Genomic DNA, 14697 nt, shown 5'->3' with positions numbered 1-14697 from the left:
CAGCAATAGGAAACTAATACATCACAGTGTGTATGTATGTGCCTGCATGTATATGTGCGCGCGTGCATGTGTGTAGTTGTACATATTGGTTGCTTTCTTGTCCAGATTATGAACATTTATTTCTATAACATTCAAAGGTCTTTGAAGACATTATTATGATGGCTTCCCAGTATAATTTAAATACTTCTATCTACTGGGTTTTTTGTGTTTTTTTTTTTTTATCCCTGGTAGCACAGTAGTTAAGAGCACAGCTGCTGTCCAAAACATCAGCAGTCTGAATCCACTAGCCACTCCTTGGAAACCTTACAGGACAGTTCCTATAGGGTCGCTATGAGTCAGAAACAACTCATGGCAACAGGTTTTTTTTTTTTTTAAAATACTCTGGAAACATGACATAATACCAATTTTCCCTGTACACAGCAATGAACATCCTTGCACAAAAAAAATTGTCCTCATTTTTACTTCCTTAGAAGAGACCTCCATATGCTGAATTACTAGGTCTGAAGATAACAACATATTTAAGGCCTTAAGGGAAAGTTTTAGTTTATTTTCACCCATAAAATAGTCATTCTTACAACTTCTTGCATCTCTTCACAGCCTGCCTTTTTGATCCTCATGCACACAGTTTTTCACATAGCTGGAATTCTAATGCACACATAATTTTGTGATCAATTTTCCTCACCCATCATTGGCACATCAACACGTTTCCATGCAGTCAGCAGTAATGGCAGCAACAGTAACACCTACCTACTGAGCTTTAACTATGTGCCAGCCACTGCAAGAACCCTGTACACATGACCTCAGTCCTCACAACAACCAACGCTACCTCTATGTTAAAGAAAGGGCCCAGGTCAGGCGAGCGAAGTAACTCACCCAGTGACACACAGTTAATAAGCAGTAGAGTGGTCAGGATCTCAAAGCTGTCTAACTCCAAACCACTAAATCACTTTGCCTTGCAAATTACACATACACACATACACACTGTAATGTATGAGTTTCCTATGATCGCTATAATAAAGTTCCACAAAATTGATGGTTTAAAGTAACACAAATTTCTTCTCTTGCGGTTCTGGAGAGGGCTCTACCTTCAAAATGATCATGTTCACAACTGCTTAATATTACAGGACAGAAAAAGGGAAGTCTCAGCTCTCGGACCAGGGCTCCAATCCAAAAGCTAAACAGATGCTTCCGAGAATATGACAAAATCTTTGAGCCTTCCTTCCAAAGGATGCATATATATTACATACACATCTCCATAAACTGGACACCAGGCTGATAACCTCAGTCCCTGGGTGGTACAAACAGCTAACATGCTTGGCTGCTCACCAAAAGGTTGGAGGTCTAAGTCCATTCGGAGGCACCTCAGAAGAAAGGCCTGGTGATCTATTTCCAAAAATTCGCCATCGAAAACCCTACGGAGCACAGTTCCACTCTGATGCATGTGGGGTCGCCACAAGTTGGAATCAACTCAGCAGAAACTAGTGTAATATTTCAAGTCAACTAGCACTGACACACTGCTTACTGTGAGCCAGGAACTGGGTGAGGCGACGATATACTCAGGTAGACACAATACGGACTGGTCCCAGAGAAGCTTCCTATCTGGTGGACAGGACCAGCAGGCAAAGATAGTTCAACGGAATGATCCCGGGTAAATCACTCAACCGTACTGGGCCTTGGGTTGTTTTCCTATAAAACAAACCCAAAAGTTCAAAATCTCCCAAAATTTGTGGCTGATTGGAGGAAAGGGATGTGAAATGCTGAGCACAATGCTCAGCCCATGATGACCACCCACTGCTTCCTTAGTAAGTACCTTCTTATAAAAGAGCTGCGTTCTTTTCTCTTTTCCCTTTTTGGTTAACATCCCCTAAATGTATATGCAAGGAGTCCTGGTGGCACAATGGTTAAGCACTCACTTAGTAGCCCAAAAGTTGGAGGTTCAAACTCACCAGTGGCTCCGTGGAAGAAAAGACCTGGTGATCTGCTCACGTAAAGATTACAGCCTAGAAAACCCTATGGGACTGTTCTGCTCCGTCACCTGGGTTTGCTATGAGTCAAAATCGACTCCATGGCACCGAACAACAAATATATGTGCATATGAGTGTGTGTGCATATGTGTATACCTGTGGATCAAGGAAATCTTTGCAATCACTTAGAACAAGATTCCCAAGAATGACTAAAAAAACACCAACAGGGCAACTTACCCAGGACTCTCCTCTGTCTCAATCCCTAAATACCAAACTAATCCCCTGCCCAGCCCATGGGATCAGCCTGTCACAATGGCATAGCAGTCTTCTTTCCACTGTCTGCCTCGCTCAAAAGCCAGGACCTGGGGAGTCTGGCCAGAACAACACCCCGGCTAGCCAGTCAATAACTTATTTTGAAATGCACCAAACCATCTGTAGATCCATCGCATTTCCAACCAAGTGACTCTCACCTGCAGCCTGTCTTTCTGGAAAGATGCAGTCACCTCCCTTTGACCTTGAATGCACACGGAACACTTCACAGTGTTTCCACATTTCAATTTCCCAAATTGCTTACTGCTGCAGAATCCTTCTAAAGCTTGTCAGAGCGATGTTGATGATGATAAGAACTCCCCAGTAAGGGCTCTGCTTCCACTGCCAGAATTAATGTGGTCTATTTAAAGTAAAGCTCACCTGCCACTTAATGCACAGAGTGTCCATAATTTAATTTAGGAATATACGCCGATATCTTAGTGCTTCGATACGCAGGGCTAATTCCAAAGGTGGGCAAGGGCTTCTGGTTCTCTGAACCACTGAAAACCAATGGCCAACAAGAACTGGAGCCAGGAAGCAGGAAGGGAGTGTTGCATCAAGCTCCCCAAGGGTATTCGTTAGTAGAGGACCACAAATAGCACAGAGCTTTTTACGTTTCTAATAGGCCTCAACCTCCATCAATGCCCAGAATTCATACTCTGGAGACCACAAAGAGGACAAAAACCATGGCTCAAAGTCTAGTTCAGGCATTGTATGACTCTGGGCAACTTATTTTGCCCTCTATTTTCCTCATCTGTAAAATGGAGATAACAGTACCTACCTCTAAGGTTTGCTATGAGGAAAAGTGAGAATGTAAGAATACATGTCAAGTGCTTCCAATAAATACATGCAGTCAATAAATGCTAGCTATAATTATTATTATTAACATACCTGGTTATAGTTAAGAAGCCCTGGTGGTGAAGTGGTTAAGGTAATCGACTGCTAACCAAAAGGTCAGTGGTTCAAAACCATCAATGACTTCGCAAGAGAAAAATGTGGCAGTCTGCTTCTGTAGAGATTTACAGCCTTGAAAACGCTATGGGGTCACTATGAGTCGGAACCAACTCAACGCCAGTGGGTTTGGTTTTGAGTGTTAGTGTGTAGTTGGTGCTCAATGAAAAAGTTATTAATAGCATATTACACTTGACCCACAAGCCAAGGCACTGAGGCAGGCAAACAGCATCCCTTCCCCTTCCTTCAGGTAGTAGTAACCTACTTCCTATGTGAGACGTGGTCCATTGGCTTCCCTGGTAAAGCCACCTCCAGCACTACCCTGACCTCCCCATAAGCAGGCTGGGCGATCACCTGACCACAACAGCGCTGGCCTCCCTGACTCACCTCACTCCTCTCACTCTGATCCCAGCCCTGTCAGATCGTGTCTTTAACATTCTGATGTTCTGTTCATGGGTTTTTTGTTTTTTTGTTTGTTATTTGGTATTAATTTTGATTTTTTAAAACACTGTATGAAAATATTTACTTTGATTGTTGAGTTTTTTGACACTCCTCTAAATTTTGTACACAAAGCAAGTGCCTCACTTGCCTCACCCTAGTCCCAGCCCTAGACCATAGGGTCCTCCCACAAACTCTACCTGAACCACTGGAAGAGAGGACCTCTCTTCTTCTAGATGGGGCCTGCCACCTGTTCTTGTAAATATAGTTTTCCTGGAACACAGCCACACCCAATTGTTTACATGTTGTTTGTGGCTGCTCTTAAGTTATAATGCCAGAGCTGAGTAATTGCTACAGAGATCTTATAGCCCACAAGGCCTAAAATACTTACTACCTGGCCATTTACAGGAAGAGTCTGCCGACCCTTTTCTAGAACTAGGAACTCTAAGAATCATGTAAACCTGGGGCTGCTTGGAGCCATTCTCCCCATCAGGAAGAGAGAGCCCACCTGGGAAAGACACCTCCAGAGAGAAGCCGTGATGAGAAAGAGGCAGATCTGGGGGAACACTGAGTCCCTGAATCCAGCCCAACCTCTAGATTTCCCAGTTATTTGAGTCAATAAATATCCTTTTGTGCTAAGTCCATGTGAGAGGGTTGCTGTCCCTTGCAGCTAGAGCAGGCCTAACGCAGTGAGACACGGAATATTCTTCAATCCTCCCACGACCATTTATCGAGGGCCGACTACACGCCAGGCCCTGTGCAGTGATGTCCTCCAGAGCCGTGCAGAGATGCATCCTCAATCAGTGTGAAATGCACTACTCAAAAACAAAAACCAGGCGTCGCCCAACAAGAAACAAACCCACCACCAGGAGATGGGCACCTGGTAAGCAAAGACAGGTTTATTTTCCTCCCATAATTACTCTGGAGGTAGGCAGCTGGTTCACAGGCTCCCTCAGAGCCAGAATCTCCAATTTTCTTGATCTTCACCTCCTCATCACAGATGAGTATCACAACTCTGGGCATCACCTTTGCAACAAGAACAGGAAGAAAGAGGAGGCGATAAAGCCAGCTCTGTTGCCCCTTTTATTAGGCATTTAAGGAATTCCAGAAAACCACAAGGGAGTAGAGAAAGTGGAGAACAAATGTCAAGACTGCCTTCGTCACTCATGATCCACTGCCTAGAGAAGGTCATACAATAGCCCAGACAAAATCAAGGTCTGTTAAGCCACAGAAGAAAAGGAGAATGATTTTAGGCAGGCGAACTGCAGAACTGGCCACATACGCTATCGACTCTTCCAAGAGGAAAAGGCCAAACAAGTTCTTCCACATGCCAGTCTGAGACCTGGAGGAATACAGATGCTCCCACATTCCAATCACCACCCCCCACCCCGCAATCTGGAAAAGCCCAGCTACAAGGCAGAAATGGGAGGTCTTGTCTCTGCACCTTCAGCAGACATTCTTCCAAGGTCTCCTTCACCAGAAGTAGCTGATTTGCATGTCCATGAACTCAGCAGAGAAGGAACTGAAACCCTTTACAGGGCTGGTAGGGTGGGGAGTGGACTTCCCCTCACAATCAAAAAGATGGCCCAGTATTCTCCTAGCACATGCAGCTTCTCCAAAATTAACTTTCTAAAGAAATGACACTGTTACCCTAGGTGACCCAGTGAAGCAAAATATAAAGTCTGCTTTGGTTGAGTTAAATGCAACCAACCTCCTTCAGAAATCCCCAGAGAGAATGAAGGAAGTCGGTTTCTCTCATTGTACTATGTGGGCTGTATTAATTCCACCTGCCTGCAACTGACTGTGAAGCCAGACACACAGCGCAGTGAATGCTAGGCCTCACAGGAGAATGAGCCGCATGCCCTAAGTCAGGGTTCTCGAGCCGTTATTTTGAACACAGTCCTTCGATGGCCTCTACGGAGAAAATACTGACATGGTCAAGGATTTCATTTTACTTGAATCCACAATCAACCCCGTGGAAGCTGCAGTCAAGAAATCAAACGACAATTGCACTGGGCAAATCTGCTGCAAAAGACCTCTTCCAAGTGTTAAAAAGCAAAGGTGTCACTTTGATGACTAAGGTGCTCCCGATCCAAGCCATGGTATTTCAATCACCTCATATGCATGCTAAAGCTGGACAGTGAATAAGGAAGATCTAAGAAGAGTTGATGCCTTTGAATTACGGTGTTGGCGAGGAATACTGAATATACCATGGCCTGCCAGAAGAGTAAAGAAAATCTATATTGGAAAAAGCAGAGCCAGAATGCTCCTTAGAAGTGAGGGTGATGAGACTTGGTCTCATGTACTTTAGACATGTTATAGGAGGGACCACTCCCTGGAGAAGGACTTCATGCTTGGGAAAGTAGAGGGTGAGTGAAATAGAGGAAGACCCTCAATGAGATGGACTGACAAAGTGGCTGCAACAATGGATTCAAACACAGCAACAATAGTGAGGATGGTGCAGGACTGGGCAGCACTTCATTCTGTTGTGAATAGGGTCACTATGGGTCAGAACCAATTTAACGGTAACTAATAATATTTTTAATAATATTTTTATATTATTAACAAGAACAACAACTCAGCAGGTGGCCAGGTACCTTCCAGTACAGAGGAGCTACTAAGATGAATGAGGATGGATACAGGTCCCTGACCTTCAAGAGAGAGACAGGAGACAGGTAGTGCCACAGGTTTGATGAGAGATAGATTTGGGGCCATAAGAGGGGTACATTACCTGAACTGGGTGGGGAGCTCACCATTGGCTTTTGGAATGAACTCTGAAACTTCAAGAGAACAGACGTTCAGGCAGTCAGAGTTTAGAGGGGAAGGGAGGAGGGTGGTAGAAGGGAAAGAACAAAGGGTACTTCCAGACTTGGGGACAGCAGAAACCAAGAATGCTATTCAAAATTTAGGATTTAAGAACTGATGGCACAGACCAATCAGAAGGAAGTGTTCTGGAAGGCCCCTTTCCCCAGTTAACATGATTCAGGCATTAACAGTTTAGTTGCTGAATTATGGAAAGGTTCCAGGGGTCTCAAGGGAGGGGCCATGGGAAGAAAAACACATGGGACTCAGTCATCATTTCTTTACCAACTGGATAGAAGTGTGGCAAGGTTTTACCTGTCAGCTGCATGTGAGCCGTGGGTGTATGTTAAGTAGGGAGGAAAAGGAGAAATCCAGGATGCTAGGAGGGGCCAGACCTTGGAAGCCATGACAAGGAGTGTCAACTCAGTCCCAAATCTAATAGGTGATAATGTTGAATTTTACCTGGAAAACAGTGATGGTTAAAGAATTCTTCCATCCTCTGTGTTCATGAAAAGGGCCTGCTACAAATAACCACCCTTACCATAAGACTTAGATAAAGACTCACAGACGGCACCTTGTTTGCCTGTGAAAAGGCCAGGCACCAAAAAAAAAAAAAAACAAAACTCGTTGCCATCAAGTCGATTCCGACTCACAGAGACCCTATAGGACAGGGTAGAACTGCCACATAGGGTTTCCAAGGCTGAAATTTTTATGGGGGGAGATTGCCACATCTTTTTCCTACCAAGAAAGTGAGTTCAAACTGTCAACCTTTCGGTTAAGTAGCTGAGAGCCTGACCACCAGGGCTCCTCAGATCAGGCATAGACCCCCCCAAATTTCCATTCCTTGCCTCATAAATGAGTAAATGAACACACTGAACAATCAGAAACAAAGCGTTTATTCACCAAACTTTGGTTAAGCTTCTCTCCTTCCCCCAAGTCCCTGAACTTAGGCCCAGCCTCAGCCTAAGGATTAACCCCCTCCTGGAGAACGGGCTGGCCTCAGTATAAACATTCTGATTTACTATCGGATCAAATCACCCTCTCATCCTACTTTGCCACATTTTGGTTTTTTCTAGCCTTGTTTACTCTTGTTTACTCTCAGTCTCTATAGAAGAAAAGCCCTTTTTCCCTGATTCTTGAGATACTTGCTGACCTTATGGTCTAAGTGTTCTTCCTATTATAGTTGCCTCCTCCTTCACTATTACAATAGACCCTATCCCTCTTTTCTTTCTGAGGAAAGTATCACCCTTATCAAGGTTAGAGTCCCTGGATGGCATGAAGAGTTAAGCATTGGACTACTAACCAAAAGGTTGGCAGTTTAAACCCACCCAGGGTTGCCTCAGAAGAAAAGCCCGGAAATCTGCCATGAAGAGAATTGGATATTATAAACAATTACATGCAAAAAAACGTAAAAATTCAGAAGGAATAGACATAGACCTCAAAAAAAAAAAACTTAAAACACACACGAAGAAATAGAAAACCTGAACAGTGCTACATCTATTAAAAAAAAACTAATTCTATAATTACAAAACCTTCCTACAAACATCAAATATTAGTTGCATTTACGAACAAGGAACCTTTTTCATTATCTGTGTAATTTGCAAGATTGTACAATGTGTGCTGATGCAAGCCTTGTTCAGTTCAAGAGAATAAATGTGTGTGTATACATTTTTGTTTTTTCTTTCTATTTCTGCAGGAAATTGTATGCAATTAACATATTTCTTTAAATGGAAGAATTGCTGCTAGCAGCCTCAAGTTGGCCCCAACTCACAGTGATCCCTCGTGTTACACAACAGAACTGCTCCATGGAGTTTTTTTTTACTGTAATCTTTACGGAAGCAGCTCACCAGGCCTTTCTTCTGTGGAGTCACTGGGTGGGTTTGAACCACCAACCTTTAGTGTAGCAGCCGATTGCAAGCCACTTGTACCTAACAGCTCATATAGATGCAGAAATCTCAAAATCAAATCCAACAATACATAAGAAGAACACTGCATCATTACCAAGTTGGCTTTATCCTAGGAATGCAAGTTGGTTTAACGCGAATTCAGTCACAACAGATGCAGAACAAGCACTTGATAAAATTCGATATCCATTCATGATAAAAAAAAAACCTCAGCCACCAGAAATAGAAAAAGAAAAGAACTCTCTTAATCTAGTTGAGCTTTTCCTCTGAGATCAGGAATACAACAAGGATGTCTGTATTTCCACTGCTGTTCAACAATGTACTAGAGGTCCTAAAGAGAGTGATAGGGCAAGAAAAAAGAATTGTAAAATTTGGAAAGGAAGAAATAAAACTCGTTCTTTGCCCCCAAAAAAAACGTTATTACATACTTAAACGGTCCAGAAGAATCTACAGATAAACTATTAGAATTAACTAGTAAACTTAATAAGGTCATTGGATCCATAGTCAATATACAAAAAGCAACAGCACTTCTGTTTACCACCAAAAAACTATCGGAAAATGAAAATATTTTTTAAAAACTATAACATCAAAAACCACAAATATATTAAGACAAATCTAACAAAAGATGTTCACAGAAACCTACAAAACATTTTTGAGAGATATTAGAAAGGGCTTAAATAAAGGAGGCATATATCATGTTCCTGGATTGAAATACTCAGTATTGTAAATATGTGAATTCTTCCCAAATTCATCTACTGATTCAATGGAATCCCAACCAAAATCCCAGCAAGTTTTTTTTTTTTTTGGTGTGGAAATTGACAATATAATTCAAAATTACATGTGGAAATGAAAAAAGCCAAGAACAGCCAAAACTATCTTGAAGGAGAATAAAATTGAAGAACTTACACTTACCAGGTACAAAGATTTTTCATAAAAATACAGTAATTAAAGCAATGTGCTACTGGCACAAAAACAGACCAACAGAACACAGTAGAAAGTCCACAAAAAGACCTAAAAATATATGGATGCCTGATTTATGACAAAAGTGGTACTTAGTTTAGAAAGAGTAATCAATAAATGGTGCTGGTCAATTGGATATCTACACAGAAGAAACACTGGCCCTCTACATCACATCACACATAAAAATAAATTCCAGGTAAATTATAGATCTCAGAATGAAAGGTAAACCAAAACTAGAAAATCAACATAGAGTATCTGCAGGACCTTGGAAAAGGTAAAAAATTCTTTAACAGAACATAAAAGTGGCAACAATTAAGAAGACTGATAAATTGGACTAAAATTAAGTACTCCTGTTAATCAAAAGACATCATTAAGGGAGTGAAAAGATAAGTTACAGAATGGAAAAATGTTTATAATGCATGTATCCTAGGAAGAATTCATATCTAGAATATATAAAGAATTCCTACAAATCAATAAGACAGAGACAGCAACCCAACAGAAAAATAGGTAAAAGATTTGAACAGTCACTTCACCAAAGAGGATATTATGAATGGCCAACAGCATATGAAAACAGGTACAACATCATGTCATCAGGAAATGACAACTGAAATGCAATGACAGACCACTACACAGCCTTTAGGACGATACCAAGTATTGGCAAGGAACCACAACTCTCATAAACTGCTGATGGAAATGTGAACTCCATCCAGTTTCTACTAAAGTTCAGCATATACATATCCTATGACTCAACAATTCCACTCCCAGATATATACCCAACTGAAATGCATATATATATATACATACACACACACACATACATACATGTATATGTATATATACATGTGTATCTATATATATATATATATACACACACTCACCAAAACACACATATAAGAACAGTCATAGCAGCCTTATTTACAACAGTCCCAAACTGCAAGCTACCCAATTGCCATCAGTAGTAAAATGGATAAGCTGTAAAATAATAAACATCAATGAAGATGAATGCCCTACTGACACATGCAACAACAGAGTTGTTGAGCGAGAGAAGCCAGACATGGAAGAGAATGTAGTGGGTGACCTTCAAAATCACACAAAACTAATCCATGCTGTGAGAAGCCAGAGGAGTCACTACCTTTGAGGAGGACTTGAGGCAAAGTAACTAGAAGAGGACAAGGGGTGCTGGCCACATTCTATTTCTTAATCCTACATGGTAATAACATGAGTGGATTCACTCTGTAATAATTCAATGAGCTGTGCATGTATGATCTGTGCATTTATCTGTCTGAATAAATCAATAAAATTTAGGTTAAAAAAAACACATCATTGCCCTCATTCAGTACCCAGAAAGGTAACAATGGGAATTCTTAATGTGAGTTGTCACAAATTTAACATGTTCGAAAAACTATTTCACTTACCCTGGACCATGGTCCCCCCAAAAACAAAGTAAAACATCAACATGTAGAGACAAGAAGTATTTTCCTCTTGATTTCAACAACAGAAAAACAGCAGTATAAATGTAACGATGGCAACCAACCCTCTATCTCAAATGACAGGAGAGGTGGAGACTGTGGTTAACTAGAGCATGTCTGTCCTGTCCACAGAGGGCAGCAGTATTCAGCTCCAGTCAAAGTCACCAGTGCAAACACAAGCCCAGAGTCACAGATCTCCCAGTTGAAGAAAAGCTACAAATCTACATTTCAACATGAAATCTCATAGTGTGTAAATGTTGGCACTATTTTTTTTAAGCACATCATATAGAGGCACCAGTTTCCAAACTCGGCCCTACATGCACCCTAACCCCAAAGGATCAAAGGCAACCATGCCCCTGTAGACATTCAATATTCTCTGCTGTATTGTTATTTTCAGCACTAACATTTTGTTCACTGTCATTACTTTGAAGTCCAGCTTGTCTCTCATTAAAGGGTGGAGTTCCTCATCTGTAAACAGCTAATGCAACAGCCTTGTGGATTAATTCATCATTATTTATTCTCTTCTGTCACTTTCAATTTAGTTAACTGAGCTACAGCGGTCTACAGAGGAGCAATAATGGGCATTCAGCCCACTGCCAGAGGCAGAGTAGGGAGAAGCAGCAGAAATTTGGGGTCAGTTTGACCTGCATTGAAATTCTCAGCTCTGCCATTTACCAGCTGTGAAACTTGGGCAACTTATTAACTTTTTGAGCCTCAGTTTCATCATCCAATAAATAAGGACACCATCGTGTAGTCTAGAAAGTTGTTGCTGTGTGATCATCATCAAGTACCAGCACATGCAACTCTGTACAGGGCCTGGACTGAGAGCTTTGCAGACACTTTTTCAACAAACCCTCACCACAACCCTGAGATGCGGGTGCTATTATTACTCTTATTTTATACAAGAGGAAGAGGAAACTCAGAGAGGGGATGTCCCAGGGAGCTCCTGTGTGACAAGTCACTGAGCAGGGATGGCAGCCCCAGTGATCTCACTCCGGGGCCTGAGATCTTAGCCACCACACTACGTCAAGTGCCTGCCCAGCAACCAGCAGGGACAAGGGGCACAAGCCATGCTCCTTCCCATCTAATCCTCTTCAGGTTTCTTTTTCTTCTTTCCATCAGAAACGGTCATTCCCGTGGCTTTAACAACATTCTCAAGAAGCCATTAGATCAATGATCTTTCCCAATTTTCCGTTAAAAACCCACCTGCCCTTTCCCTCTGAGGTTTTTAATCAAACATTCAACAAAAAGAAAGGGGCTTTGATCAGCGAAGCACTCTCTTGCATGCAGTGAATGGTTAATTAACACCTCCGACACTGATGGCAGAAGCCCTTGGCAGCCACTCCAGAGCTAAGCTGTTTCCAGTTGGCTGGGAGGCCACCAGCACATCCTTGTCAGCAGAAACCAGAGCCTGAGCCTCTGTGTGGCTGTCAGTCTTTTGGGGGTTCGGGTGTACAACTCACGCTGAGACAGAGAGAAGTGGCAAGAACACAAATGCTGGAGACACTTTCCAAACACAGTGGTGCTTCTCCGATTATTAGGGGCAAGGAACAAAAAGACAGGAAAGCCAGTCTGGATGGGAACAGAAAGGGCCATTCTTTAATGGCCCAAAGGTCAGAGTCTTAAGGGTGGCTGAGGTGGAGAAAGAGGTTAAAAGTTAAAGAGGTGTTGGGGAGAGGAGAGTTAACAGTTAAACATTTATTAGTTGCTATGAACTAAAGAAAAAAAATTTTTTTTTTATTTATTTTTTTTTTTAATGAACTAAAGCTGGTGCTTCACATGAGTCCTCGTGACAACCCTCCAGACTGATACAAGACCTCCAGTCACAGCTGAAAACAACTGAGGCTCAGGGGAGGGAGCTTTCCCAAGGTGGTATAAGACGTACCCTCCTCATCTGACTCCAAAGCCAGGGTTGCCTCTGCCATGCCCAGCAGCTGCCCTTGGCCCAAATGGAAGCAGACCAAGTGCATATGGGTTACTTCATACCAGTTTCTCTAAAGCAGCACCCCCATGAGGCAGTAAGACAGAAACGAAAAGAAATAGGAGGGCCCAGCAAGCCTACTGGGGCTCTGGGGAAAGCTTAATGACTCCCTCATCAACCAGTCCATAGCATAAGCCACCTCCCTGCAGATGATGAGGGGAGCATCACAGGAATAAGAAGCCATTGAGACACACTCTAGGCTGGTATCCCAGATACCAAGGCAGAGACTTCTGCTAGGACTGAGACCCTGGGTGCTGGCTCTTCTCTGAGCTGGCTCCTGACTTCCCTGGCTTTTAAAGGAGGGGCCCCGGAGCACAGAAGAAAAATCAACAGTGACAGGAATCCCTCTCGCAGCTGTCCCCAGACCCCAACAGGAACCACATCCAGTTCTGAAAATGAGCAACAGGAGTCAAAGGTCTGTTGAAGGGCTGAAGGAAAAGAAAGTTACACCAACATGTGGGAGGGGGAAAAGCTAAGGAATTTCCAGACACCTCAGCAAACACAACGAGGTCTGGTTTTTAGCTGTGAAAGGAAGGGAACTGTCCAAAGATAACATATTTTGCTCAGCAGTGACTGTGACACTATCGCAATAATAAGAAAGATTCAGGACCCTGGGGCCACAGCCACAAGCATGGTCTGCAAGAACTTGTTCGTTAAAACTTGGAGGGAGGAGAAGAACATGGATGTTTTTATACAATATGACACCATTCAAGGTTCAGGTCTAAAGCACATCGCTTGTGACAGTTCTGTAACAGTTTCCTCACCTGTACAGTGAGGACAATAAAGGTACCTACTACCCCATAAGGAGCCCTGGTGGTACCTTGGTTAAGAGCTCAGGCTGCTAACTGACAGATCAGCAGTTCAAACCCACCAGCTGTTCCACAGGAGACAGATCTGGCTGTTTCCATAAGGATTCCAGCCTTGGAAACCCTATCGTGCAGTTCTACTCTGTCCTATAAGGTCACTATGAGTTGGAATCGACTTGATGGCAACAAGTTTGGGTTGTTGTTGTTGTTGTCACCACTACATAGAGCTGTGGTGAGGACTGAATGAGTTCATGGGTATAAAAAACTAACAAAGTGTGGGGCTGCCCCTAAGTACACCGTAAGCATTAACGCCATTATTAGTATTAGCACTATCATTGAAGACCCTGGAGCCTGACACACAGCCAAGGCTGTTACACCATTAAAATGCGTGATGGTGGAACTATAAGCTCAGAGGCCTGAGGGGTTTCTGCTGATGTTGTGGAAGACATCTAATTATGAAACACCACACTCTCCCTGTGCATAAAACTAAAACAGATTATTAATTTCCCAGCAATTGCCACACCACATCTGCAGAATAAGCACCTTGGCCACAGGCCCCTGAACCCTGCAGAGACTGGAACACGTGGCTCTGAGGATTCTGCACCGAGGATGACTTCACTTCAATTAAGATGCCAGACCACATGAATGTTGTTTTGTCTACACAGGAGACATCCTCACACATGGATTTCCACCCCTCTTCCCCGAATTGCACGTGATAGCTGCCTTGCCTGCTATTAATAAGAATAAAAAGAGCAAGACTGGGAGAGAAGGTAACCTCCTCCCACCACAGTAGGCAGAGCCATACCTGTCTCGGTTTTGCTGGCAAAGCCTGCTGCCTGTTTGATCGCTGCCGCCGTGAGTGCTAATCCCCGACTCCTCTTCAAGCCATGCTGCAGGACGGCTTCAAACTGGGCACAGAGGCAAGTCACCCTGCAAGAGAACCAATAATTCATCAATCCACCTGAGAAGAGAGCAGCAGCCAGGGCGGCTCCAACATCTCCAGGGTGCAGGCTGAGTCTCCAGGTGTAAACCTCAGCATGCAGGTGGATAAGAGACACCTGGAATCACGGGCTGTTGTAATTAGTTGCTGTTGAGTTGTTTCCAACTCATGGT

General features: G+C 43.0%; 1 protein-coding gene across 17 annotated transcripts in view; it reads right to left on the bottom strand.

Moving 5' to 3' along the window:
* The window catches only part of SNX29 (sorting nexin 29), a 662332-nt gene that overhangs the window by 524010 nt on the left and 123625 nt on the right, over positions 1-14697 (bottom strand). For all 17 annotated transcript variants that reach the window (XR_002787578.2, XR_010323633.1, XR_010323635.1 and 14 more), the window contains one exon: positions 14390-14514. Coding sequence is in view for 10 of the 17 variants with exons in the window: in XM_064295605.1 (XP_064151675.1) it covers positions 14390-14514 (125 nt within the window). In the remaining 7 variants the exon portion in view is untranslated. The remainder of the gene's footprint in view (positions 1-14389; positions 14515-14697) is intronic.

The sequence above is a fragment of the Loxodonta africana genome, chromosome 12, assembly GCF_030014295.1.
Source record: "Loxodonta africana isolate mLoxAfr1 chromosome 12, mLoxAfr1.hap2, whole genome shotgun sequence".
Taxonomy (NCBI): domain Eukaryota; kingdom Metazoa; phylum Chordata; class Mammalia; order Proboscidea; family Elephantidae; genus Loxodonta; species Loxodonta africana.
The sequence above is the reverse complement of the archived record's forward strand: the minus strand, read 5'-3'. Positions and strand labels throughout refer to the sequence as shown.